Below are 26,130 nucleotides of genomic sequence, written 5' to 3'. Positions count from 1 at the left end.
ATTACAAGTCTTTCAAGATGAAAAAAATATCTTTAAATTGACGAACATCATATGTTTGATTCATGACACAATAAAAAAAATAAATATATATATACACTATATTGCCAAAAGTATTCGCTCACCTGCCTTGACTCGCATATGAACTTAAGTGACAGCTATAACAGCTTCAGCTCTTCTGGGAAGGCTTTCCACAAGGTTTAGGAGTGTGTTTATGTGAATTTTTGACCATTCTTCCAGAAGCGCATTTGTGAGGTCACACACTGATGCTGGACAGGAAGACCTGGCTCTCAGTCTCTGCTCTAATTCATCCCAAAGGTGTTCTATCGGGTTGAGGTCAGGCCAGTCAAGTTCACCCACACCAAACTCTCTCATCATGTCTTTGTTGGAAGTTGGAAGCATGGAATTGTCCAACATCTCTTGGTATGCTGAAGCATTCAGAGTTCCTTTCACTGGAACTAAGGGGCCAAGCCCAGCTCCTGAAAAACAACTCCACACCATCATCAACCCTCCACCAATCTTTACACTTGGCACAATGCAGTCAGACAAGTACTGTTGTCCTGGCAACCGCCAAACCTTGACTTGTCTATCAGATTGTCAGATGGAGAAGTGTGATTTATCACTCCAGAGAATGCGTCTCCACTGCTCTAGAGTCCAGTGGCGGCGAGCTTTACACCACTTCATCCAGCGCTTTGCATTGCACTTGCTGATGTATGGCTTGGATGCAGCTGCTCAGCCATGGAAACCCTTTCCATGAAGCTCTCTACGCACTGTTCTTGAGCTAATCTGAACACCACATGAAGTTTGAAGGTCTGTAGCGATTAACTGCAGAAAGTTGGTGACCTCTGTGCACTATGCGCCTCAGCATCCGCTGATCCGCTTCATCATTTTACATTGTCTACCATTTCCACTTTGTTATAATACCACAGACAGTTGACTGTGGAATATTTAGGAGAAAAGAAATTTCATGACTGGACTTGTTGCACAGGTGGCATCCTATCACAGTACCACACTGGAATTCACTGAGCTCCTGAGAGCGACCCATTCTTTTCACAAATGTTTGTAGAAACAGTCTGCATGTCTTGGTGAGTGCTTTTATACACCTGTGGCCATGGAAGTGATCTGAACACCTGATTTCAATGATTTGGATGGGTGAGTGAATACTTATTGCAATACAGTGTATATATTTTGACTGGCGTGACTTCGAAAGTCTATATTAAAGGTCCCATATCATAAAAAACACGTTTTCTCTGGTCTTTACATATATAAGCTGGTCCCCTCTGAGCCTGCCAACTCCCAGAATGAGGAATAGGGGTGATTCCTGCATGGTCTCTGCAGCCCACCCACTGGTAACACGGCGCTCCTACAGGCTGTTCAGATTCAGCTCCTGTCATTATGTAACAAAAGGAGTCATTATCGTAGGCTAACCTCCTCTGCGCGGTGATTGGAGATATCCGTGAGGGGAGCATTCGTCCCCGTGGTGAAGTTTGGTGTGTCCAGCAGTAAGATAGCAGTGTTTCACAATGTCGTCACTCAGAGCTAGACACGTAAATTACTCTGTTGTCAAATCAACATGAGTGCCTATATTCTGTCCCAGCTACAGAACAACAGAAGAGACAGTGGTTGTGTTTTATTTTTAACGTGTAAGCTACAGTTTGTGCAAGTTTGTTGTATGTGTTAACCACTTCACATCGGACTGCTTCAGTAACGAGGGTCAGTACAAAGCTGGCAACAGCACCTGAGCTACAGGTAAGTTTTGCCACATTTTTAGTATTTACAGTTGCCGAAGAACTATAAGTTACCTTTACCTTCTCCTTCTGGGTCCGATTCTGGTTCAAACTGGTGTGGTTGAGCGACAGCATCTCGGCAAGTCATAGAGATACATCCACCATAACATTAGCACATGCTACTGCTAGCATAAGTGGCATCCTCTCCCTGAGAGGGGTGGGTAGCAGGCAAGGCAGGCGTTGACAGATGGAGTTCATTAGCATTTAAAGGTGCAGGCACAGAAACAGCCTGCTCTCAGTAGAGCTCACTTGAGGGACTTTTAGACAGCTGAAATTCAGGACAACAGATGGTTTTGTTGGACCCCTGACAGCTGAGTGAAATCGATGAAAAACAGTATAATATGGGACCTTTAATATTGAACCTGCTGGGTGTCCAAATTGAGCCTAATTTGACACTTCACTCTCTCGGGTCCTCAGCAACAAACCTGCCAAGTGTGACTAGATCAGATGGAAGACAGACAGAGACAGATCAAAAGAGATTCCTTCTATAATTGAATATATAATGTCTTACTGAATTAAGAAAAAATTTAATATGTTCCGCACCCATGTTCTAGATTCTAGTGGAAACCTTTCTCATCAATTTAACATATAACAGATTTGGGTAACTTTCAGCCTAAGTAAATTGAAAAAAAATGTTTTCTTTACTGTTTTCAGACCACTTCAGAACCTGACTTTAAGCACTTGACATGATGAGTTGTATACAAGTTACAAGGTTAATTAATTTGGGCTGTTGTTGCTACTGAAAACAAATTATATAAATGGATGACTGAATAATCTGTTTGAAAATGAACTTTTATGGTGCTGTGCTTAATTGAGGAGTGCTGACAAGAGGAGAGGTCACTTGAGGTCAAGAATCAGCAGCGTATTAACAAACTTCCTATGCATTGTTTGAGTTAGAACTGTAGAGCTACTCTTCCTTTCTTGTCGTCTTACAAATGAATAAATAAATAAAATACACTTTGAGATCACGGTTGTTTCTCTTTGTAATATGTGCTTTACACAATGCAGCATCAAATTCAGTCCCATCTCTTATGCTTATAATTTAATAAAGTCACTGGGAGCAGCCTTGGTTGTTTACATGCTGCAAAATTGTCTCAGATTGTTGCCACAGCTGTGTATTCTTCATGGCAAATGAGAGAATGGAACAAGGAAGCAAATGATGATTCAACTGAATATTGTTGTTGAAATAATTCAACAATTTCAGATCAGCTCAGTCGCCAAAATAAATTGTTGTTGTAATGATTCAATGTCTTCCTGACCCTAATGAAGTTTCTTTTGTGCCTAAATCTAACCGGATCATAAACACACTGTTGTCACTACATAATACAGAAAATGTAACCTTAAGATAGGTTGGAGTTGGAACATGAGCAAATTAAGTTTAAACATATCACTCGTTTGAAAAATGTAAATTGCTAAAGCACAACTCTGATGTTAAGTGGGTTGTCAGTTGTTTCAAATTTCCCTCATGCAGTAGCTGAATGTTTAAATTGCTCCCTTCGTCAGTGAAATGCAATTGCTGAAGTTTAAGTCATTTATCTTTAGATAGATCTGTCTGTAAATTAATCATGTTTTAATTTATGACAAAAGATGCTAGTCCCTGAATCCCCTCACCCACATGTCACAAACTTTGTTACAGCCATTTATCTATCTATAATAGATTTTAGTGCAGTCAGCCACGACCTCTCCCACAAATTATGTCTGTACACAACTCATTTGCATTACCCTTTATATTCTGTAAACTGTAACTCCACCTGGAATATGTACAACAGTGAAGTTTTTCTCCAGTGTGAAGTATTGTGACCCAGTAACAGTGATGAAAGTCTGTGGTGCAGAAGGCGGGCTGGATGGCAGAGAGCACAGTGCTCATTAGTTCAACTCTAATTCTTCAAATCACTCCCGACTTATTCAGTATTAAACCAAGTTCACATGCTTTCTCAGAGTGCTTTGCTCGCCTACTCCTGTGATGTATTTGCCACTACCACAGTATTTCCAGGACGTTAACCAAGTGCTTTAAATTGCCTAAACATACTCATGAAGTGCTCGATCATGAAAAGTTTGGGGTAATGTTGAACTCGAGGGTTTATTCTTGACCTCTGGAAATAGCAATTGACGAAACAATCTCACCACAAGGGTCGAGGCTTCTTTCAATCATATTAAATTACCTTCATAGAGGATAGAGTGAGCCTATTTTCAATGGAAGTGTAGATGCCCAAATTTTCTAAAGCATTCAGGGAATTTGTTTTGGGATTCCTGTTTTATGTTGAAAGTCCTTTCTTGTACACACAAGAAAAAAAAATGCAAGTTTTATTTCCCACTTCCTGTCTTTTTCTTTTTCCTGCACTTTTTCTGGGAGCACCTGTGTTTTATTTGTTACTTAGCCCCCTTTTCAGTTGCTGTTTTTCACTCACTCCTGATTTTCGTAAAGTCCCGTGTTTGCTCCTCATGCATCCTCCATTTTCCCACTTTTGTTCCTTGTGGCTCTCTGGCTTGCTTCAAGTTTTTGTATTTTACTTTGCCTGCCTTTTTGATGCCAGCATTTTATGACCTACCTTTTAATTACATTACCTGCACTTTGGATTTTTTGAGCTTTCAGTGTGTGTCCTTCATTTGGGTCCTTTTTTTCCCAACATAACAAAATTTAGCTTGAATATTTATTCTTGACTATAAAGTAATGTATTTACAGGGTTGCAACCCAAATAACCAGAATAAATGTTTCCAATGTATGTTTCTGAACACCATACATACACCAACATGTTGAAACTGCATTTATTTAGGTTAATTTGAATTTTATGTTGTGACAAAGCTGTTTTATGGTCTGGTGGGATTTAGGCACAAAAGCTTGTTTAGGTTTGGTTTGTTGCCACAAACAGAACTGGAAGCATCTTGTCATCTCGTCACAGTATTTACAGTTGTTACTCGTATCCAGTGGTTTCACACTTACAAATGGTGAAACACAGTCTTGAACGGTTGTCTCCGACTTTGCAGCTTTCATACCACCATCATTATTACTATCATTACTTATATACATGTGATGAGAACGTGAGATGACACGTATTGTAGAAATGTTGGTATGATACATATGACAGACACACAAATCTGAATGTTTTTGTGGTTTGCAGAGACGTAAAATGCAAACAATTTGTTCTTTTGACTTGGCTGAAGGTTTAAACCCTCCAGACCAGTCGGGATGGTCTGAAGGATACAGTAACAAAATTATCTTTGCTCTACAGAGATTAAAACATGTAATATAGTCAGTTTGTTGAAATGTTACTGGAAGTTCCCTCCAACTTAAATGCCATTGAGCACCATTTGACTCTTTGTTGTTTAAACCCGAGTCTGTTCAGTTCATCTCGTAAACAAACTGCTTCACAAACATTCCGAACCATGAACAATTAGTTGGCGTATAGTCAATGTAACAAATACATCAGACTCTGAAAAATGAACGCAACGTGCTCAGAAATATCAAGAGTCCTCTCCTCTGCATAACTGTGCCTGTCTGTGTCTGTGAGGGAAGCACAAAAGGGAACATGATTGTAAAATCAGTGGAAAGGATTATGGCGGGTGAAATGAGGGGAGGACTGGCAACAATGCAGTTCTTTACCTCCTCATGGTCGCACACAGTCCCAATCATCAAGGCTGCAGCCGTGTCTTTGAGTCAAACAATCCAGCTGCTTTCAAAGTGCATTTTTCGTTAAACATATAATATTTAATTAGCAGACTAATGCACTTAAAAAGACCCAAGGACTTTGCCTCAAAAAGGAAAAAAATGGCCTTTTGTCCATTGCCCATCCAAAAAGTGCTGTAGATTTTTTCCTCACTTCTAATTGCATTAAAAAAGAAGCATAGGCCTTTATGCAGTGTTTCAAAGACACTGAAACACAGACGCAGCTAAAGCAACCCCATTCAGAGGGTTTTTCCTACAATTTCCTTTTATTCGGTTATTACATTTAGCTTTTTCTTTATAGTTGAAGGCCTTCCAAGGCTGCTGACCCTTAGAATTCTAATAAAGACTCTTAATTTACAGTTATCAGCTTTCATTTTACTCAAAAGTATCAAAACATGTATTCAAGAGAAGGCTTTATATATATATATATATATATATATATATATATATATATATATATATATATATATATATATATATATATATATATATATATATATATATATATATATATATATTTGCTGAGCATCTGTCTTACTAGACTTTTCATCGAGCCCTCAAATCGCTTTAGTATCTGACAACAAACCTGTGTTTTCTGTTTACTGCTGCTTAGCAAATATTAGCATGATAAGTTGCCAGGAGGGTTGTAGGTGTTAGTAGTCAGTGATGGAATATAACTAAGAACATTTACTAAGGGCTATAATAGGTACAATTGTGAAGTACTTCCACTACATTTTGGAGGCAAATAGTGTACTTTCAACTTACCAAATTTATTTGATAACTTTACTCACTAGTTTCTTTGCGGATTGTAATCTGCAACAGAATTCCCCACAAAATTTGAAGATCTGATAATCGTGTAAGCAGACAACTGGTTGACCCATAGAATACAGTACAAGTGAATGTACACTGATCAGCAACATCATTAAAACCACCTACTAAAAATAGTACAGTTTCCCCTTGTCCAGCTGATACAGCTGTGGTCAGTCAAGGCGTGGCCCGATGGGGTGTCCTGTGATGTCTGGCAGTGGAACGTTTGCAGTGGATCCTTTGGGCTCTATATTTTTAGGGCTGGGGCTCCTGTGGATCAGATTTGTTGCAGCCCATCCCACAGATGCTGATCGGATTGGGATACGGGGAATTTGGAGGCCTATTAAAACCCTGAACCTCACTGTGCTCATCAGCTGTTTTAATGTTAGGGCTGACTGGTGTATGTGTAATTTATTTACATTTACCTGTACTTTTGATAATTCAAAATTAATTAATTATTTCAAGAAATTGCATTTGAGACAAAAGTACATTCAATGTAAGATACTTTCAGACTTTTACTCAAATACAATACCTTGAAACGAAACCACTGATAAATGCTGTTAATTTTTACATTTTTGAGAAGAAAAATCTGACCTCAAGTTAACTTGTAATGCGCTCAGACCAGATTTCTTGTGATGCAGTTAAAGCCACAGTTAATTGTAACCTGAACGTTCCAAATCTGAAATGCTGACTTTGAAACAACGTTTTACCTGCAAATTCACATGAGTAGCTCTCAGTGTGAAACGCAGTTGTCTCAGTAAAAGTGCACGGGTCAGTTTTTCCACTCGTGAATCAAACACACTTGAATGATGAAGCATCATAAGCTCTTAGCTCAAAGAGCATGATAGCATGCTGCAGCACCGTGACCACTCAGTGCTCTTTAATGAGAAGTGGAGCCTCCATGATCATAAACAGGGTGGCTTTGATGCCTCATTGAAAAAGCCTCTCCAACACGTCTGAAGGGGGACTCCTCCTTTGTAATAACAATTTATAATTCTCTTGATCTCAAGGCCTGATTGGTAGGAAGGGAAAAAAAGAAAGGATTTTGTTCTCTTTACTCTTCAAGACTGAATTTGCCTACAGGGCCGATCCAAGTCCAGGCTGCAGTGAGTGTGTCATTATGGCTCATCATCCACACACACCAAACCCACAAGAAAAGAAAGGTAAATTCAAAGCCTGCTTAAACACAGCTCAATTTATCACTATGTCAGTTTCTCCCTCACTTGAGAGGAACATTTAGTTCAGTACCAGGAGGCAGTCAAGCTCTACTGCCAAATGTCCAGTTTATACTCTTTCTTTAAAGGAAGGAAGTTTACCCTAAAATTAAAATCCACCAATAATCTAATCTCCCTCATGCCGATGGAAAGTTGGGTGAAGTTTTGCAGTCCGCAAAACATTTCTGGAGCTTCGCAGTAAACAGCGATGCAGCATTTAACTAAACAGCTGAAGTAGATGGAGACTTGTGTTTAGAACATTAAAAATCACCTGGCATTCTGCAAATCTGTAGACGTCACATCAATCTGCTTGTCCATCAATGACAGATGCCTTAGTTACATTTCACAAGATGGACTACAGCGAAAGAAGATGGAAAAAAAAAATCGTGTTTTTCTGAATGTCTGATAGCCACCACACATTTAAGTCCTGTCTCGTCTCATCAGTGAAAACAAAACAAGCTCAAAAACATGCTCAAGTTCTTTATTGCCTCGTCTTATTTATTAAAAAAGGTCATCTACAGACATTTTTTTTGTCAGATTTTTCATTGACGTTTCATTGCAAATTAGCATTGCAGTCAAATGGACACTGAACCACCTTTTTGTGATTTTTCTTTTGTTTTTGCATTCAATTTAGTCTGTCAGCTAGGATGTGATAAATACATGAAATCATGTGTGGCTACAGCAAAACTTCTGTTTCCAAAGTAACAAAAGTAAATTCAGTGGGCCTTTGCTTACAATAACAACTATAGTCTCCATTCATTAATGGGTGCATACAGAGAGCATGTAGGAGAACTTTTATATTTGGTAAATTAAAAAATTGTGTTAAAGTGTGAAGATGTCACACTCTTACGTCTTGTGACTTTACCGCAGAAAACTACAGTCTCTTTTTGTTTTCTGACTCACTTTCAGATACCTGCACCATTTGGTTGGTTGTTTACAAATTTGACTCTGGTCATTTGAATTTTAAATGTGGCTCTCTTTACATTTAGCTGCCAGTACCTTTAACACCAGGGAAATCAAGCAAACTCAATGGAAAATCATGGCCTACATCAGTTCCCTTCTGGCATAATTGAAGTCTCTGTATACATACATATGAGTGTATGTACCGAGCTGTGAAACTATGAATGCACTGTAATGAACTACTCTCTCCTTTGTTACGGTGCTGAAAGCTTTGCACACACTCACACAACCGTGCATACACAGAAACAATCTGTCAACTTGCAAACAGCTAAGTGTTCATCCTGCAGAAAGGAAAAAGGAAATGTAAATTATGATGACTTATTTAACGAGATTAGCATGGCAACGGCACAAGTATGATTTCAAACACTCCTCCCAACTGAAAGCGCCGCACACATACACACAAGTGCACACAAAGGAGTGTGTGACAAACTTGCCGGCGCCCCTCGCAGGGTGACGCTACAGTTGATTTGGGAATTACAATTAGATTTATGATGTGGCTGCATATGGCTGAGCTCTCTGTTTCTGTCTCTGAAATGCTGGGACTGGCTGCAGCGAGCACCGGCGCCGTGGCGTATACACCACAGCACAGTCAGAATGTGTGGCGTTTCCTAACACACACACACACACGCGCACACAATGGAACAATAGGCCACATTTACTGTAACGGGCCACCAAAATATAAAGACCAAGTGGAATAGCTCGATGTTGGAAACAGAAAGCCTTGTGTTGGAAATTATTAGATCCCTGGAAAGTAAGAGCACCATTTAGAGCAATGGAAATAAAAATTCATGCAGCACTACCTGTAACTTGTGCACAGTGCTTTCACATGCAGAACACAATAGGTACCAGTGCTTTTCTGCAAACGAACACTTTAATTAAAATTAAAAAAAAAAAAAAAGCAACTTATGTTTCCACAAAGGTCAAAGAAACACTTTAAAAGCGATACAGTGACAGCTTGGGAAAAAAAAAGTCTCAAGTCTCTACGTTTCATTTATTTATTTATTTTTTTGATTGTCTTTCTCACCAAGTTGTACTGACACTTTTTAGAGCCAAAGCTGGCTAATAAATACAATGAAATGTTAAAACGCACAATTGAATTTCAAATACAATACTCATCACAAAATATGTCTGACCAGGAAACGTATGTTCTGCTTCTGCAGGTCACAACTGATAAGAGCATGAGGTTACCTTTTCAAAGAGATCAGAGGGGATTCGACCCCTTCAGGCGGCACTAGAGCTGCGGCAACAAAACGTGCTTCAATAACTGAAATGCTTCTAAAGAAATGGCAATTGACCTTTGCCTGGCATGTACGAGGCTTCCTATAGAGTCCAAGCATGTGACTTTTGACTGTTCTAATTTATCATGTTGATAATCAAACAACAACTTCACATTAGTTAATACTAAAAATAAAAACATAGAATTTATATCCAGTGCTTAGGATGTGTGTGACACTAACAGAAATGTCTATGCATGAGGCTTTTTTTTTTTTCCTGTGATGCAAGCAAAAACCAATGTTCACTCCCAGCTTGTGAAGCTTTCCCAAGTAAAAACTGCCAGATATGGTCATGGGAAGAAATATGGCGTCAGACGACGTGTGAAACAGCTAACAGCTAAACAGAGCACCCAGAAACCACCCGAGGTCACAGGTGTTGAAAATGGAAAAATTAGGAGTGTGGTGAAAAGAGACAAAGAAAAAATATTACGTGTCTTCAGAGAAAGAATGTGACATTTGAATAAAATAGAGGAAAAAGTGTGCACACCCAGCACGATGCTGACCGCTGAACCGCACCAAGACGAAGGATTAACATCTCGCTTCAGACTGTGGAAAAACTTGTGTGCTCTGACTGGGGTGGTTGACTGAGAATTGAGAATTGTGCACCTTTTTTTTCCTCCATTCTTCTCTTAATAATTTACTCGTCTTCAAAATATACATGCAACGTAGAAAAAGGTACCCTTTTTTGAAATAACAGACCTATTAAACCCATTTTTTTTTTGCACTTATATAAATTCTTTTTTAAAACACAAGTTTGGTGTATCTCTCCCATGTGATGCTGAGAAGACATTTATAAATATTAACAGGCGAATAAAAATAGTAACATTTTGTACACTTTTGTACCGATTCAAAACACAATTCAAAATACAGTGAAGGGATCCAGAATATTAGAAACTCTTCTACTACAGTAGGGTAATTTTGGGGCTGCTCATCCCTGATAATGTGAGGCTGAATGAACTGAGCTATAGGTGCACTTTGAAGACTCATAAACTTTGAACTCTATCTATACCTATGGCCCAATTGAAAGGGACAGACTCAAATGATAAATGTTTGATTGGATACACACTGCGCTGCGCTGGCCTCACGGTATTATGGGCAATGTGGTTCAAAAAAGCACCAATGCAGTGGAACTGAAAAAACTGATGCCTTCGACAGTGCTTCAATCTCAAAGCTGGAGGGGCTGTCAGAGGGCGACACATTGTGTGTGTGTGTGTGTGTGTGTGTGTGTGTGTGTGTGTGTGTGTGTGTGTGTGTGTGTGTGTGTGTGAGAGAGAGAGAGAGAGAGAGAGAGAGAGCGAGCGAGTGTGGTGAAAACACATCCTCCCTGAGCTCTGCCTGCGATCGGGCCAGTAGGGGAGCCAGCAGTTACCGAGTAGGAACTCATCTCATCAGACAGAAAAAGCTGATTGTATAAGACTTTTTTGCAGCATTGGAAGTTAAGACTACAACATCCCAAGTGAATGTGAATGTAGGTTTGGCACATTTGAAGTAAATCTGTACAATGCCTGGGTACTTGCTTACTTACTAATAATAATAATAATAATAATAATAATAATAATAATAATAATAATAATAATAATAATAATAATAATGTTATATAAGGGATTTTGCTCCCTTTATTTCATTGACAGTCTGAAAACTCTACCACTCTTTTTGTATGAAAACAAACTAACAAAAAAAAAAAAACACATTCACAAGCTGGCACATCATACCTGAGCTGGGATATTTAAAAAAGAAAAAAAAAGAAAACAGTAATGTAATGTAAGCAGTTTGTCAGAGAAAAAAAAGATGTAGATGCACTGTATTCATAAGAAACAAAAGTAAGACTATAAGATTACAATAGCTAGGATTTATATTAAAACTTTTCAGATTTCAAGTTCCGACAGTCCAGAGTTTGTACAGGCAGTGACCTGTCAGAAAAAAAGTCTATAGAACAAAAAACAAAAAGGAAAAAAAAACAACAAACAAACACAAAAAGTAAAATACATAATGATGAAAACTAAATCACTCCTTAAACATTTAAGACCAAATAGCTGTTGAAGACCAATTCCTGATGCTTCAAAATCCATGCATGCTCTTTACAAACCACACTGAAATGTGTTCGTCGCTCATTTGTTCTTTGTCCCATTCTCTCTCATTCTCTCTCTGTCTCATCTGGTTAACTCTTATTCGCTCCTGTTAAGATTGTCAAAGTGTTGGAAACTGAAGTTCATTGTCAGTTGGGTGTCTGAATGTCTGCTCGGTTTGTTGTCTTGGGTCACATTTTTTCCCACCAGCCGTCTTCTTCAAATGAGCGTCCATCAACACTGTCTTTTCTTTCTTTTCTCACGATAGGAGCAGTAAGAATCCTGTCTGGGCATGCTCAGTGTGTAACACAACATGTCCTGAAAGTTTGCCTGAAGGTCTCTGTAATAAATTGTGTTTTCAAAAAGCGTCTCTGAGAACAACAGGAGATTTTTTTTTTTTCTCTCTTTTTACAACTGAGACAACTGAGATCACACTCAGTTGGCACTGATGGCCTCCCGTGTCTCATGGTCACTGCTATAGTCTGACTTGGGCTCGTCCTCAAAGTCCTCGTACATGTCCATGTCGTCGTCTCCATTGGTGGGGTCGCTTGGCAGATCCAAGGCTCCGACACTATTGCCTCTGCTGCCGGGCTCGGACTTAACTCCGTACGTGCTCTGAATGACAGGGATGGCAGGTTCAGGGCTGGCGGAGTTGCTGGAGCAGTCTGAGGTCAGGTGTGGGGATGGCGTGGCTGTCGTTGCCATGGTTATGGCGCCTGGGTAAACTCCTACACCGGGTGGGGTGTTACCAAGAGGGATTGGTGGCTGAGGCCTGAGAAGGGAAGGGGAGGGAAAGTATTAAATGGAGGTTAGTCAATAAACATTAAACAGCCCTGAAATAGATACAACCCCTGATTCCAAAAACAACTTTAATTTCAAAAACTGTTTCTAACAAGTTGGGACAGGAGCAACAAAAGACTGGGAAACTTGTGGAATCTTCCAAAAACTGTTTGGGACATTCAACAGGTAAACAGCTTCATTGGAGACAAGTGATAGCATGACTGGGTTGGAAAGGGGCATCCATGAAAGGCTCAGTTGTTTATAAGCAAGGACGGGGTGGAGTTCACAAGTTTGTTAAAACCAGTTCATTTATATATGGACATTGGGAATATCATTATTGTTGCTGGTATATTTGTCATAATCCAAAGCATTTAAAAAACTGAATATCTGAACTGATGATGTGTGTGGACCAAACAGCCTGGCAATCCATCAGATCGTTGTTGAGACTATTTACATAAAACCACAAAAGCCAAACTCATGGTGGCCCCAAAATAGTTAAAGGATCACTAAATGTCATGTAGCCAACCTAATAGCTGTTAAGATATTTCAGTATGGACCAAACTAATGGACAGCCATTCTCACAGCAAAAAAGAAGTAACAGAAAACATTTTTTTAGTGGTAAAATTATGAAAAAAACACAGAATGATTTGGTCATAGCAGCAGTCATAGCAATATAGCATCAACCTGTTACTGTCCGAAGTGGACGGATCAGCATGTGATGGATTCGTTCTAACCTCCTCTGAACAAACAGCTTTGAACGAAACATTAATTCTCAGGTCACTTCATTTAAACGGCAGCACTTCTCATCTGGCCCGGCATGTCCTAACATGGAGCTCTCCCTGCCAGCTCACAGCAGCACCGGCTAAATAACCTGTTAAGATATAGATGGAATGAGTGTAAACGCACATCACTCAAACAGGCCCTCTGGCTCCTCAAATGAGCCACATAAAGCAGGAAAATTGCTGTCACTTTTCTCACCTAACAGTTTTCCCTCCTCCGTCTCCTGAAACAATTACCGCTGTACATTCTGACAGACTCATTTTCACATTAAACGCTTTAAAACAACACTAGCTTAGTTATGTGGAATGTGCCATAAACTGGTTGTGTACTGGCTCCCAGTGGCTATTTGATTCAGCTTTGATTGAAAGTCCAGGCCTGGAGAATCATAAGCTTTTTTCTTTGCGTTTGCCTGACCACACACAGTAAATGTGGCATTCAGCCTGTGACGTCTGCCTCGCTCTCGTTCCCTCTCAAACATCTGCTTACATTTCATATTCCACTATGTCTGTCTGTGTCCAATTTCACTGCCCGCAAGCGCCCAGCATTGTCCTAATTTAATAAATGACAAGCTATTAAAAATCGCTCCTATTCAAAGCCGTGGCCTCTGGTAAATCCATCTCAAACACAGGCCACTGTGATGGCTTTAAACACATCCATGGCTGGTTCCTATTAAGACAATGCCACTGTTTTTCTCCTTACTGCACCGACTACACTCTAAAAAAATACGCGGTGAGTAAAGGATTTTGCAGATAGAAACAAAGGACTCGAAGGAGAAAACTTTCATAAATGGTCCATAAAGCCTGATGGCCGCTCCACAAACCTCTAGCAAATGGATGGAGAATATTTATTTTATATTCATATTGAGACACATTAATAAAAAGTACATCATCATGTAAAGTGCTAGGAAACAGAGCATAAAAACTTCAATCAAATATCCTAAAATCTTACCAAAATACCCATATTCAGGCACGCGGGATGGCATGATTATTAAAAGAGCAAACCGAAGTGAAAGGTCACAGGTGCAGTATTAAATCCAGTGTTTGTGGATGTCAATGCACCAATGTTTCATGAAAAATGCAAAATCCCCTCTTTACATTGTATATAAGGCAGCGATGGAGAAGAGGTCATTCGAACGACAAACAGTCAGACTGAGAACAACTTTGCCAATGTTCACTCTGTGCAGTCATTGTATTGTGACACATGAAACGCTCTGATCTTGAACAAGGCTGCACATCTTCTATAAGAGTGCTGGGTAAAAGGTGAGATTTGGAAAAATGAGTGAAGGTCTCCGCCACTTCTGGTTCGCTATGTGGGAAATCAGTAGGGTCAAAGATTGTGTGGGTTGCACTTTTTCGAGGATTTGAATCAAAGTTAATGTTTGAAAATGTAAAATAGGCTTATTCATCTATAAAATGCATTTTTCAACCCACACAGAATAATTCTTTCAAGGTAGTATAAGCAGGTACATCACATTCTGAGCAGACGCTTCTGTCCAAATCATACATGCATACACTTGTGGCTGCAGCGCAAGGTGCACTGTGCATGGCATACTGAAGTTTGGTGTTCAGTAACTTGCCCAAGGACACTTCGACATGCAGACCAGGATAATCAAACCAGCAACCTTCAGGTAATGAGATGCCAACGCTACACTTGAACCACAGCCGAAATAAAAAGAAAAAGTTAACTACAAAATTCAGGGACAACTTTCTAACTCACCCCACAAAGAACTGCCTCATCTCCTGGCGTCGTGACCGCATCATCTGCTTGTACTCTCCGATGCGCAGCTTCTTGCCGTCGATGATGCAGGTTCTCTTGGGTCGCGGCTTGTACTTGTAGTTGGGATATTTCTCCAGATGGATCTTACTCAAGCGGGCCTGCTCCTCATAGTACGGCTGCTTCTCCTGGTTGGTCATGGCTTTCCAGCGGGAGCCTGCAAGCAAATGATTGAGACTTTTAACTGATTCTGTTTTCTAGTTTTTGGTTTTGTCTTAATTTAAATTTCTCATTAAGTGTATGTATCACAACAGACTCTAGGGAGTGACGTACGCGAGCAATTTTAGTTAGTGACAGAATTTGAACCTCCGTAGATTTTTGACAACGCAGGCAGATGTGAAAAAAGTACTCAGATCCTTTCCTTAAAAGTAGCAATACAATAGTTTAGAGATGTTCTGTTGCGAGTATCATCCCTGTTTAATGCTGTTCCACTGTAGATTGGTTTGTCAAGGACGCAGGTCGAAGTTTCCGTGACAGTCCAAAGGATCTGACCTTTTGTGAGTGCCTCGTCTCAGTGCCTCGTTCCGCTGCTCTAAAAGAGAGCAACAGTGGCTTGCATTGGTTTAAAAATGTACTAACATGAACTAGTGACCGGCTTCCAGCACAGCACAGAAGTTCCAGAGAGCCCTTTTAAGAAATCAACATGACATAAAGTGACCAAAATGAGCAATTTTAGGGAATGATGAAATTTAAGCCACTGGTAGAATGGAAGTATAAAGAAGCAGAATGTGGAAATACTCCAGGAAAGTAAAAAGTACAACAAGCACATCAAAATTGTACTTCAGTAAAGTAACTGCATACATTAACTTAGTTACATTCCATCACTGCTGGACATGTTTTTTTTCTTTTTTCTTTTTTTTTTTTTTTTTAACTGTGTCAATAATACTTGAGCACAGAGTTTGTGGTGAAACAGATGTATTCAGAACTGAATCAGTGATCCGGCAGTGCTAACAGACTGTAATTTCAGCTGCATGTCAATTTAATCATAAAAGAGTCACAAGGCTGCTGGTATACACATTAAAACATCAGCATTTCTGGTGGTTTCTTCAGGTTGGGTGTTTTTTTTTTTTTATCATGTGAACAGACACCATCAATTCTTTAACCAAGGAGGCTGTTTAAAATCAGGAGTGGATTACACTCTGCTCCCTCTTGGCTCGAGAAGAATGATACATTGTATACTTCTTATTTTCCGTGCTAAGAGGACCTTCTGAACAAGTGGACAGGGCCATTACCGCAGGAACGCAGCACATCTGCGAGGCACTCCGACAACTGATAATACACACTCCGCCTCGCGTCTCTGTTTATCAAGGTTTATCACAAACTGGTCTTGTACTTTTGTGACACAGGAAACACAGAGGAGTTTTTTTAAGCTTGCCACCCACTCCCCAGAGTCCAGCTGTGTTATTATGTTGGAAGGACATGAATTGTACACATGCAGTTATATACACATACACAATTGTCCACTTTAAATTCTGCATTATGCGCCCCCCCGCCCGCCCACAGGTTTGATAAAATAGTGAAGAATTACTTCTTATTGCCTCTTGCCAAAAGGATCGTGCGATTCATATCTGAGTGTAAACATGACTTTTAAAATTTCATTTCAAAAAGGAAATAAGTATTGGTCTAAAATTGATATTCTCTCAGTGAAACTTTGTACAAATCTCACATGATATAAATGCAGGCAGCATTTTGTCAAACACAAAAAGCCCCTGTATCAGTGGCCATTCAAAGCTCTGAGTCAGGAACACAGACCCACCTAAGAAACAGCAATTTGTTAATGTTGCTCAGGAGGAACATTTACATTCAGTGACCCTCAAGCTCACTCGAGCCCGGCATCGAACAGTGCAGGTCTTAAGAAAATTTCATGAACAACCGTTATGCTCAGCACCGTGTGAATGGCTATCTGTGTCAGGGAGGTTAGTATCAACACGGCTACTTTTTAACTGAATGCATCCATCACAGTAGTCAGGCTGACACAGTGGAGCTCTGTGTGTGAAGTGTTCCAGGTTTTAAAACACACTGGTCCTTCTTATAGTGCACAGCCTGCTGGTAAGAAACCCTGTGAACTGTGGCAATGTGCCGTGTCTTTAAACAAGATAATGGAAGGAATTCAGTGTCTGATGTTGATACACAGCACAACATGGTCATGTTTTCTTTTGTTGCCTTTTTTAAAATTTGCCTTAATAATACATGGAATTCTTAAAATATAGCATTTATGTCCAAACACATCCACAAGGTGATGATTTTTTAATTTTTTTTGCTGCGGTTTTATAGTAACTGAGGCCCTTTTATGTCAAGACCAATTCAGGAATTCCTTTCAGTGACAGAAAGTCTGGAGAAAAATGCAAATGAGCTGCTAATTATATGTATTGTCTCTTTAAATAACAATAATAATAATAATAATAATAATAATAATAATAATAATAATAATAATAATAATAATAATAATAATAATAATACAAAAAGGTAATTTGAACAATTCTAATATCTAATAATAAGTTTTTGTTTTATTTTTATTCGATTCTCTACTATTTTCTACTTGCATCACAAAAGCAGTTACAGTTAACACATTCACATAGAAAATGTAGTTTATCTCAACTCCTCACTTGGAGTTGAGAAAAAAATGAGGACAATCCTCATTCAGGTTATTTAGATTAGAAGGATTTTTTGTTTAGAAATTGAAGGTGCCATATTATAGAAAGTCAGATTTCCATGTCTGTTCTGATTACACAGTGGGTCTGTGCAATTACCACGAAAGTATCAAAATGCTAAATTGACAGAAATGCACACAGCCTGTAATTGGAAACTGTGGTTTCAAACGAGCCATCAGGGCTTCTTGTGATGTCATAACTTTACAGTCTGGCCTTCAGCCACGCCCCCAGGATGTCCATGGTTGCAAAAACATTAGGAGAGCCGATGCAGAAAGAGGGCTGTCGGTGTCTGTTTAGGCCTGTGAGAGCTGGACAGTCAGAGCAGACTGAGCTCTTCAGAAGAGGGATTTTAAAGAGACAGACACTAAAATGGAGCGTTCAGACAGAGGGTGAATAGAGGTACTTGTAGGTATGGACAGAATGAGAAAAATATTGTGCTTTTTCAGATTAAAGCATGTTAATATTTGCAGCAGACAGTCGAAATGAAAGCATCAACCTGAAAAAGAGCGCAACATGGGATCTTTAAAGTTGCATATTTGATGAATGATAAATCTGCAAATTCTCACCAAGGATCTTGCTGATGTTGGAGTTGTGCATGTCGGGGAAAGTCTGCAGGATCTTCCTCCTCTCGTCCTTGGCCCACACCATGAAGGCGTTCATGGGCCTCTTGATGTGGGGCTCGCTGTTGTTCCTGCCCCGCGTCTCCCTGAACACTCGTGCCTCTGTGATGCTGCTCCCTGTGTGACACCAAGAAAAGACACCCTCTTTATGCCCCTCATTGACACAGTCATCTTTCATACTTTCACACTTGAAATGCAGGATAATGCTCCGATGAGGATGAGCCCTTCCTTCCTCCTTTGCCTGCTTGGGAGAGGATGTATAACATAACAAAAGTGTGTTGGGGGTCTCTGCTGGGGTGCCCTCAGCATGCTTACATTGACACGCATAAACTATACACACCATAGTCAGTTTGCTTCCGCCTGATATTATCTCAGTGCCTATACTCCCATGTTTACTCATCTGATTCTAAACTAAACCACAATGAGCAGTCCTCATGTCGTCATCGCCTGTAAACAGTGGTGCTTTATGAGCAACAGGTGGGATGGGAGAAAAAAGCCTTAAACTCCAAGACAGTGTTCTTACAGTTCAGAGAAGGAAACAGTATAACTGACTTTATTACATTCTTATGTGCAGTCCACCTTATTGACCAATAACCACAAACAGCCTTGTCGCCCGTCTTTGCCTGCTTTTGTTTGCATACTTGTACTGGGTGGGATCTTGTGTCACAAACACTCCTGGATTAAAGGAGCGGTATTCAGCCTCCTGTCGAGAACTCGCAGGAATAATAACAAGTTTTTCAAGAGAGTAAAATGTTGACATTGAACGATCTGTTTAGCTATTGAGCATGTCCTTCATCGTGGCTTCCTGAGGAGCACAATAAATATTTGTATTCACTGAATACCTGCATGTTCTGGCTCTCTGGAAGATGCTTCCCTCTTTATTGTGGAGCTCTGAGATGTGAGACCGCCAGAAGCAGGGCCCCTTCTATGTGGGGCCCACAGACTTAAGGGTCACTGGTATCAATTTAGTCAGAACAGGATGTGACTGCTTTTAACTTAGACTCCGCTTCACAAGACGCCAGCATATTCCTCTAACCCTCCACTTTCTGTCATGCCGGTTGTGCATCTGCATACATTTCTGAATCACCAAGATTATTCTGAGCCAAAGTGAGGAGGTCAAGAGTCAGAGAATCAGGGACAAATCAATCAAGTTCAACACCAAAAGAGGAAGGCTAAAGAAAGGGAAATAGGGGAAAAAGAAAAATGTAAAAAAAACAGCGGAGGTTCTCACCATCCAGATCTTCTGGTCTCGTCAGATCAATGACTCGATGGACCATCTTCCCAGCATCCTCCCCGAGCTTCCCCAGGTGCTGGCTCAGTGTCTCGTAGTGCAGCCGCTCCTGCAACACAGGAACAAAAGTTTGAAAGGTTATTTCAAGCAGGCTGCAAATACAATGCAGCTGAAAAAATATTTTTTAATGTTTCAATCCCAATTCAGTTTATTTTGTATCACTTAATGTCTGGACCCAGTCCCCATGTATGCCTGGAATGTTTAAAACTGGGTCACTAAGAATGATTTTGATGGTAATCATGATAAAACTAGCTGCTGGGTTGAGTTGGGGGTGATGAAAGTCCAGCACAACCCCTTCAAAAATGTATCAATAGATAATTTTGATACAGCTTTGCTGTTTTTTTTGTTTTGTTTTGTTTTGTTTTTCAGCGGTTTCTTAGAGAAATGAGTCATGATGTTATGTTATGCAAAGTACAAATACTTTGTTACTATACCTGATTTTCTGGTATCTGTACTTTTTAACTTTAACTTTCACATGCTTCATTTTATTACAAATATCTGTACGTTGTACTCCTTGCATTTTCAAAAAAGGCCCATTGCTTAAGTTTCAATGCATGTGAGAGGAATTATCGGAGACACTTTGTTGCTATGCTTGGTAGGCTTTACCAATCCAAGACGTAGGTATTTTATGTCCCAGGTATGACACTCAACAATCTGCTATGTTTGTGGTCCATGTAAGAACAGCTCGGACCAATCCTACTGATTCTACCTTTTTAGTTTGATAGTCTTTGAATTATATTTCATGACGTGATGTTCAGTTAGCTTTGCGCAGTAATGGCTGGTAGAAATGTCCTTCAGAAGGATACTTCACATCAGGCAACAGTGCCTTCTTCAGCCTCCCATCATCACGCACTCTCTTGGATTCTGCCTTCTGCCTGCCACTCCACTTCTGAGACAAAATAACTTCTACGAGCAGCCTGCCTCGGGCCCTTCCAGCTAAAATTACCCAACCACGCTCCTAAACTGCGGTGGAAAACATCGAGCCCTCCGCACAGCTACCGCACAACTTCACTCCTCCTCTCCTCTCTTCTCCTCTCCCCAGCCTCCCCTCCCTCCCTTCCTCCCTCTCAGCTCTCCTCCTTTTTCTGGTGACAGAGGCATTTTGTTTGACGCAAGGAATGGTTGCCGGGTGAAGTCATGCCGCGGTAGCCGCTGGCAGGGTTGGTGGAACTTAGGGGCCGGCGTGTATGTGTTCGTGTGTGTGTGTTCGTTCGTTCATTCGTGTGTGAGTGTGCGTGCACGTGTGTGTGTGTTTATAGATGAGGAGTCGGTGCGGGCCAATGTCAGCACTACGGCAGGGCTGTAATCAGGCCCACCACAGAACATGTGCCTGGGCAGTGCCATACTCACCGCAGGAAGCAACCGCCTAACAAAGGACTAAAGAAAAGAGACACAGAGAGAGATAGAGAGAGCGAAGAAAAGGGGAGAGGAGTGGAATGGAAAACTAGTCCGGAGACAAGAATAAGGCCTCGACTCCACTGAGAATTTCTTTTTAGGTCTTGCTGTGCTAAACAATATCGTGGGGTAAGCGGTTGTGGCTCAAGATGATGCTTTCAGACTTCTGGAAGTCAAAGTTTGGTGCTCTAACACTAAAAGTTAGCGTCATTTCAATTTGAAAATATTATTTTATTTTGTAGCACGCTTAGGTGCATTACAGAATATAATTACTGAACATCCAAAGTAGTTAGAGACGTATGAATGGGAGGAGACTGATGGAAAACTAATGCACAGCGGAGTTACGCTTCTGGAAAATGGACTAGGACAGCATCAATAGAGGTAGACTGATCCAAATACAGATTAACAGCAGACCTGGGTCAGAATTTGCAAATACTCTGTGCGGTTGGTCTACTTTTGGTCTACTTGAAAGCTCTTGTGGCAAATGCAATAAGGAGCTGTCTTTGCTTTGTTTAGTCAAGATTGAAATAGGTTTGGCGTGTGCGTCTGCTGGTTTCATACTGGACTGTTGCCTTCTGGAGCAGCATTATAGACTGTTTTCAAAAAACTTTCTCTTTCAAGAGACTCCATTTGTATTGTGTACAGTACTGGATTGTGCTCTTCTCAATGATTTTGCCTTCAACACAGCGGGATTTACTCGGTTAAAAACAGTCAATTTTGTTGTCCAGCTGTTGTGGAGTCCTGATGCTCGGGCAGGCAGAGTGAATAGGAAGCACACTTTTGTCTGGACTCTGAATGACTTTGAGGCGGGACAACCCATCACCCATCAGACGCTTGATATTTGATTACTATTTAACGCAGGTATGAATTGGACCAAAAAACGTTGCACTTGACTTCCAAGCAGACAAGTTGACTACCCAGGGACTAAATTAATTACACAATCAAGGTTGTGTGCAAAGGCAAAGATAAAAATTGAGGCTGACTAATGACTAATTAAAAATACCAGGTTGAATTTAAAAGTACCACAGAAACAAATGCTGTCTGTGTGCTTCATGTTTAACACAATATTATTTTCACTGGGTCTTGAGCCCAATATTGCTGCTGAACGTATATTTCTAAATTTAAAAGACACCCGACTCTTTTGTTCTGCCTGGTCTCCCCTCTCCTTGGCATTTGCGTCCCTCCACCGTTGCTTGGGTAACACTCCAAACATTGTTTTTTTTTTTTTTTTTTTTTTCATCCACACCGTATTGAGCTCATTACCACAGTTACAACTCGCCTACCGCCAGCACGGCGTGCCTCCAGCTGACCCGCAACCGTTTACTGTCTCCTCCCGGGCCAATCAAGTTTGGCAACCTCCTCAGCCCCCCTCCCGGCGTTCCCTCTCTCTTCCCATTTTCTTCATCTTTCTCTCTCTTTCTCCTTCTCCAGACTTCTCTGTGTGCCGATAGAGCTGTCAGTCAGCTCTGTTCTGTTTTCTTTCCTCCTCCCCTCCTTCTCCTTTTCACCATTCCTCCTATTCATAGCCCTTAACACCACCACCAGCCCTCCACCCCTCGAGGCTCCAACCCCAAAAAAGTAGACACTCAACAGTCTATTTGCAGGTGCCAGACTCAGCTTTGTAGTGTACTTTATTATAATGTATATCATTCAGGCTTCAAATACAGCAACATTACGTCGACCTTTAATCAAGACTTGGAACAGTCTGAGCTGTCGGTTTCACAGGCTCACTTCCTACAAAGACCAAAATCACCAGCAGAGCCAATATAAACTTCTATACAACCATTTCCTCCCTCCTTGCCTTCCTCCAGATTTATTCTGCCCTACCGACAGAAACTGCGAGCACGCCGGCTGACTTTACTCGGCAGGGTACAGATGAACAACATTTCTTTATTATGGGACACATTAAAGTAAAACCTATAAAATTTAGAGCTCTGGTACATTTCAAAACTGCACAAAGGATAAGAATACGCACTTGCTTAAAGTATACAAATGTATCTGAGGGGAACCTGCAAGTACAGTGTGTTAAACTTTTAAATTAATTTAATTAACAAGCATAAATTGATTTCAATAACTATAAAAATGATGAATGAAAGTATCAAATATAATAATTGACCAAGCCAAAAATCGTTCAGACCCTACAGTAGTAAAAGGTGTATACATACACACAACTACATGTGTTAATTTATTTGGTTTTGATAATTAAGTACATTTAATATTAGACTTAAGTACTGATGTCGAGACAAAGGAACCAGAACTTGAATGTTGTTACTCACCCCTGCAGCACTCTTTTGCAGCCATACTTTTCTCTATGTTATATTCCTCATTTTTTACACATCCTAATAATTTGTTTTTTTCAAATTTCTGGCAATGTGTCAAAACTCCCGACCCACTTTTGTATAGCCCTTGAGGGATCTGCTCACAGCTTTGGAGGAATATAGCAGGTTTCAACCCTTCGATCAGCTTGTACGTTAAGTTATGGTGACCCCGTCATTCAGTGCTTGCAATTTAGAATTGGCTGTTGAGTGATTGTGTGCACACCAAGTGTTATCCAAAGTGAGAAAGGAGTTTGTGCTCTTTCTTATTTGGCCTGTAAATTGACCTGCTCTCACTCTGCCATCACCCTCCATGTTCCCCTCGTATGGAAACAGGAATAGTAGTCCCTTGTGGTTCAAAGCAGGGTATTATTTTTCTACCAGATTTCATGTAAACTTTACCCCGCTCCCGTGCAAAGCTGTTTAAGATAACTTACCATGCATTATTACTTTATATTCTCATGAGTTAAAGTCCGAGTCAAAGATCTACTGAGCGCACATGTTTGATTTTTGTGTTTTTCATCCAAAACATGTCATGTAATGTGGTAATCTCTCAAAAACTTTTTTTTGTTTTCCTTCAAGTGGGTTTAGGGAGTGTTTTGTGGCTGTTTAGATGAAAAAGTCGCACACAGGCTTTTATACGCACACGCACACACATACAGAAACATACATGCACATACCCACACAGTCGTACACAGTGGCTATTTCAGTGAGCTTTGGCAGCCACAGACCAGCTGGAAGCAACGTAAGCGTAAGGTGATACTCAACAATGCCACTAACTGGCCAGGCCTCTCGTCTGTACACCAGCTATAATGACATTAACATGGCCAAGGCCAGTGCAGAGCCAGGACACACACACACACACACACAAAAGGAGCCCAGGATCAGTTTCAACTCTTAGGGAAATGTCTATGTCGTCTATGCTTTAAATGAACGCTGTGGGACAGAAATATACAAACAGAAAGCGAAATAAACACAAACACACACACTCAGACGTCACCGCGATGGCTCCCTTTGAGTCGAATCAGCTTGGGCAATAAATAGCTCAACACTCAATATTACACTGACATACCATTTGCAGCAGTTGTCTCATTCCCTCCAAAGAAGCCGTGTGCTGTGTTAGTACAATGTCATAAAACAAAAAGGGTCGGGCAGAGCCTCAAAGTTTCTGAGGGAGGATTTGAGTAACAAATTTATTTGACGAACAGAAAACAACGCACAAATCCAAGGTAAAGAAAAAGAGCTGGTCTCACTGCCTCCCGAGGTGGAGCGGGTGAGTCACACTCTCAGCATCCAGCAAGTTCCATCCATGAATTGTTTAAGACAGAGCAAAGCCTTTGAGCGCTTTAGAAAAAACACACACTCACAAAAAAAAAACTTCTCCATCCCAAAGAAAAAATTATGTATTTAAAGCCGAGAGAAAGAGTCTTTGAGCTGCTGTTGTTAGGTAACGAATAACAAACTGACAACAAACACCACAGCCTGCTGTCGTCCCTGAACCGGAAACAATTACTTTGAGACTTTCCAAATGAGCTTTTTATTAGGAGGCATGGAGCTATAAACCAAATTACTGCATTGCTTTGGTTTTGTTCTTATAAAGTTGGAAAATATAGAGAGAGAGGCATGTAAGGCTCTCCCTGCACCACACTCACCTTAATCATGTCAAAGTTAACTTTGTGCAGAAAGCTGTTTAAAGCACAAACTTCTTTAGGAACATCGGTGGGGTTTTTCATCAGACCTGCGGCAGACAACTCTCATTAAATCTTAATAAACAATTTATTAGTATAGGCTGTTGTATAATTTATATTTATGAGTTTCTCAGTGTTTACTAGTATAATGACTTATAAAAAAAAAAGTCAACTTGGGACTGAGGATAAGTACAGCAAAGATATTTTGCCAGATTTTGGATGTTTTCCTCCTGAAGATGCAAGGCAAACAAGTCCAAAAAATTCAAAACAGCCTATCCTTGGAGTGCACCAATCATGACCTAGTTGGGGTTGGTGGGTTCAAAGTCTCCACCCCTAAAATATTCATGAGCTCCTCTCCTCCTCCTTCCCCTCATCCTTGCTAGCAACATGGGATCAATTGCGCAGGAGAGCCGGTCTAATCACGTTCCTTATTTTACTGAATGTCTGATCCCCGGATCTGTGAGTGGCTGATCAGACTGATTGAAGATGTTTTGGAATATGGATTTCCCTCTGGATATGAGATCCTGGTACAAAGGCCCCGTCTCCCTCAGCCCAAGGGGGAGAGATGAGCGGGGGAAGAGGTGAGTGTGGAGGGGGGAGGTCCCTTCCCTGAGAAAGGCCCTTTAATTGGGCTAAAACCCTGAGGCCGGGATCCCCCCTCCAGGGCAAGTAGAGAGCTGGACTCCATTACACACACACACACACACACACACACACACACACACACACACACACACACACACACACACACACACACACACACACACACACACACACACTAATGTTAACACCATCTCTTCTCCCAAAAAAACACCCACTCAGTCAAGGCAGGCACACACACACACACACATACACACACGCCAAAACCATCACTTGTCATTGGCCCAGCTGCTCCCTCTTCAAAGCTGTTGGCTTCTGGGTGGCCGTGGAGATGAGAGGAGAAAAGAGAAGTCCTCAAGAGCTGCAGCCCGAGCCAAACAACACCAAATATCATCCATGAATATTCTTCTTCAGCCTGATGCACGAGCTGAGCTGAAACCTTGAACACTCGGCCAACGGAATAGTGGA

General features: G+C 40.7%; 1 protein-coding gene across 8 annotated transcripts in view; it reads right to left on the bottom strand.

Moving 5' to 3' along the window:
• Window positions 1–9,408: 9,408 nt before the first annotated feature.
• LOC119024565 (transcription factor SOX-6-like) overlaps window positions 9,409–26,130 on the bottom strand; it is a 113,081-nt gene continuing 96,359 nt past the window's right edge. For all 8 annotated transcript variants that reach the window (XM_037107477.1, XM_037107481.1, XM_037107476.1 and 5 more), the window contains 4 exons: window positions 19,605–19,713; window positions 18,320–18,490; window positions 15,046–15,259; window positions 9,409–12,541 (listed from right to left, as the gene is read on the bottom strand). In XM_037107477.1, the coding sequence (XP_036963372.1) occupies window positions 12,205–12,541; window positions 15,046–15,259; window positions 18,320–18,490; window positions 19,605–19,713 (831 nt within the window). In that variant the 3' untranslated portion in view covers window positions 9,409–12,204. The remainder of the gene's footprint in view (window positions 12,542–15,045; window positions 15,260–18,319; window positions 18,491–19,604; window positions 19,714–26,130) is intronic.

The sequence above is a fragment of the Acanthopagrus latus genome, chromosome 8 (genome assembly GCF_904848185.1).
Source record: "Acanthopagrus latus isolate v.2019 chromosome 8, fAcaLat1.1, whole genome shotgun sequence".
Taxonomy (NCBI): Eukaryota; Metazoa; Chordata; class Actinopteri; order Spariformes; family Sparidae; genus Acanthopagrus; species Acanthopagrus latus.
The sequence above is the reverse complement of the archived record's forward strand: the minus strand, read 5'-3'. Positions and strand labels throughout refer to the sequence as shown.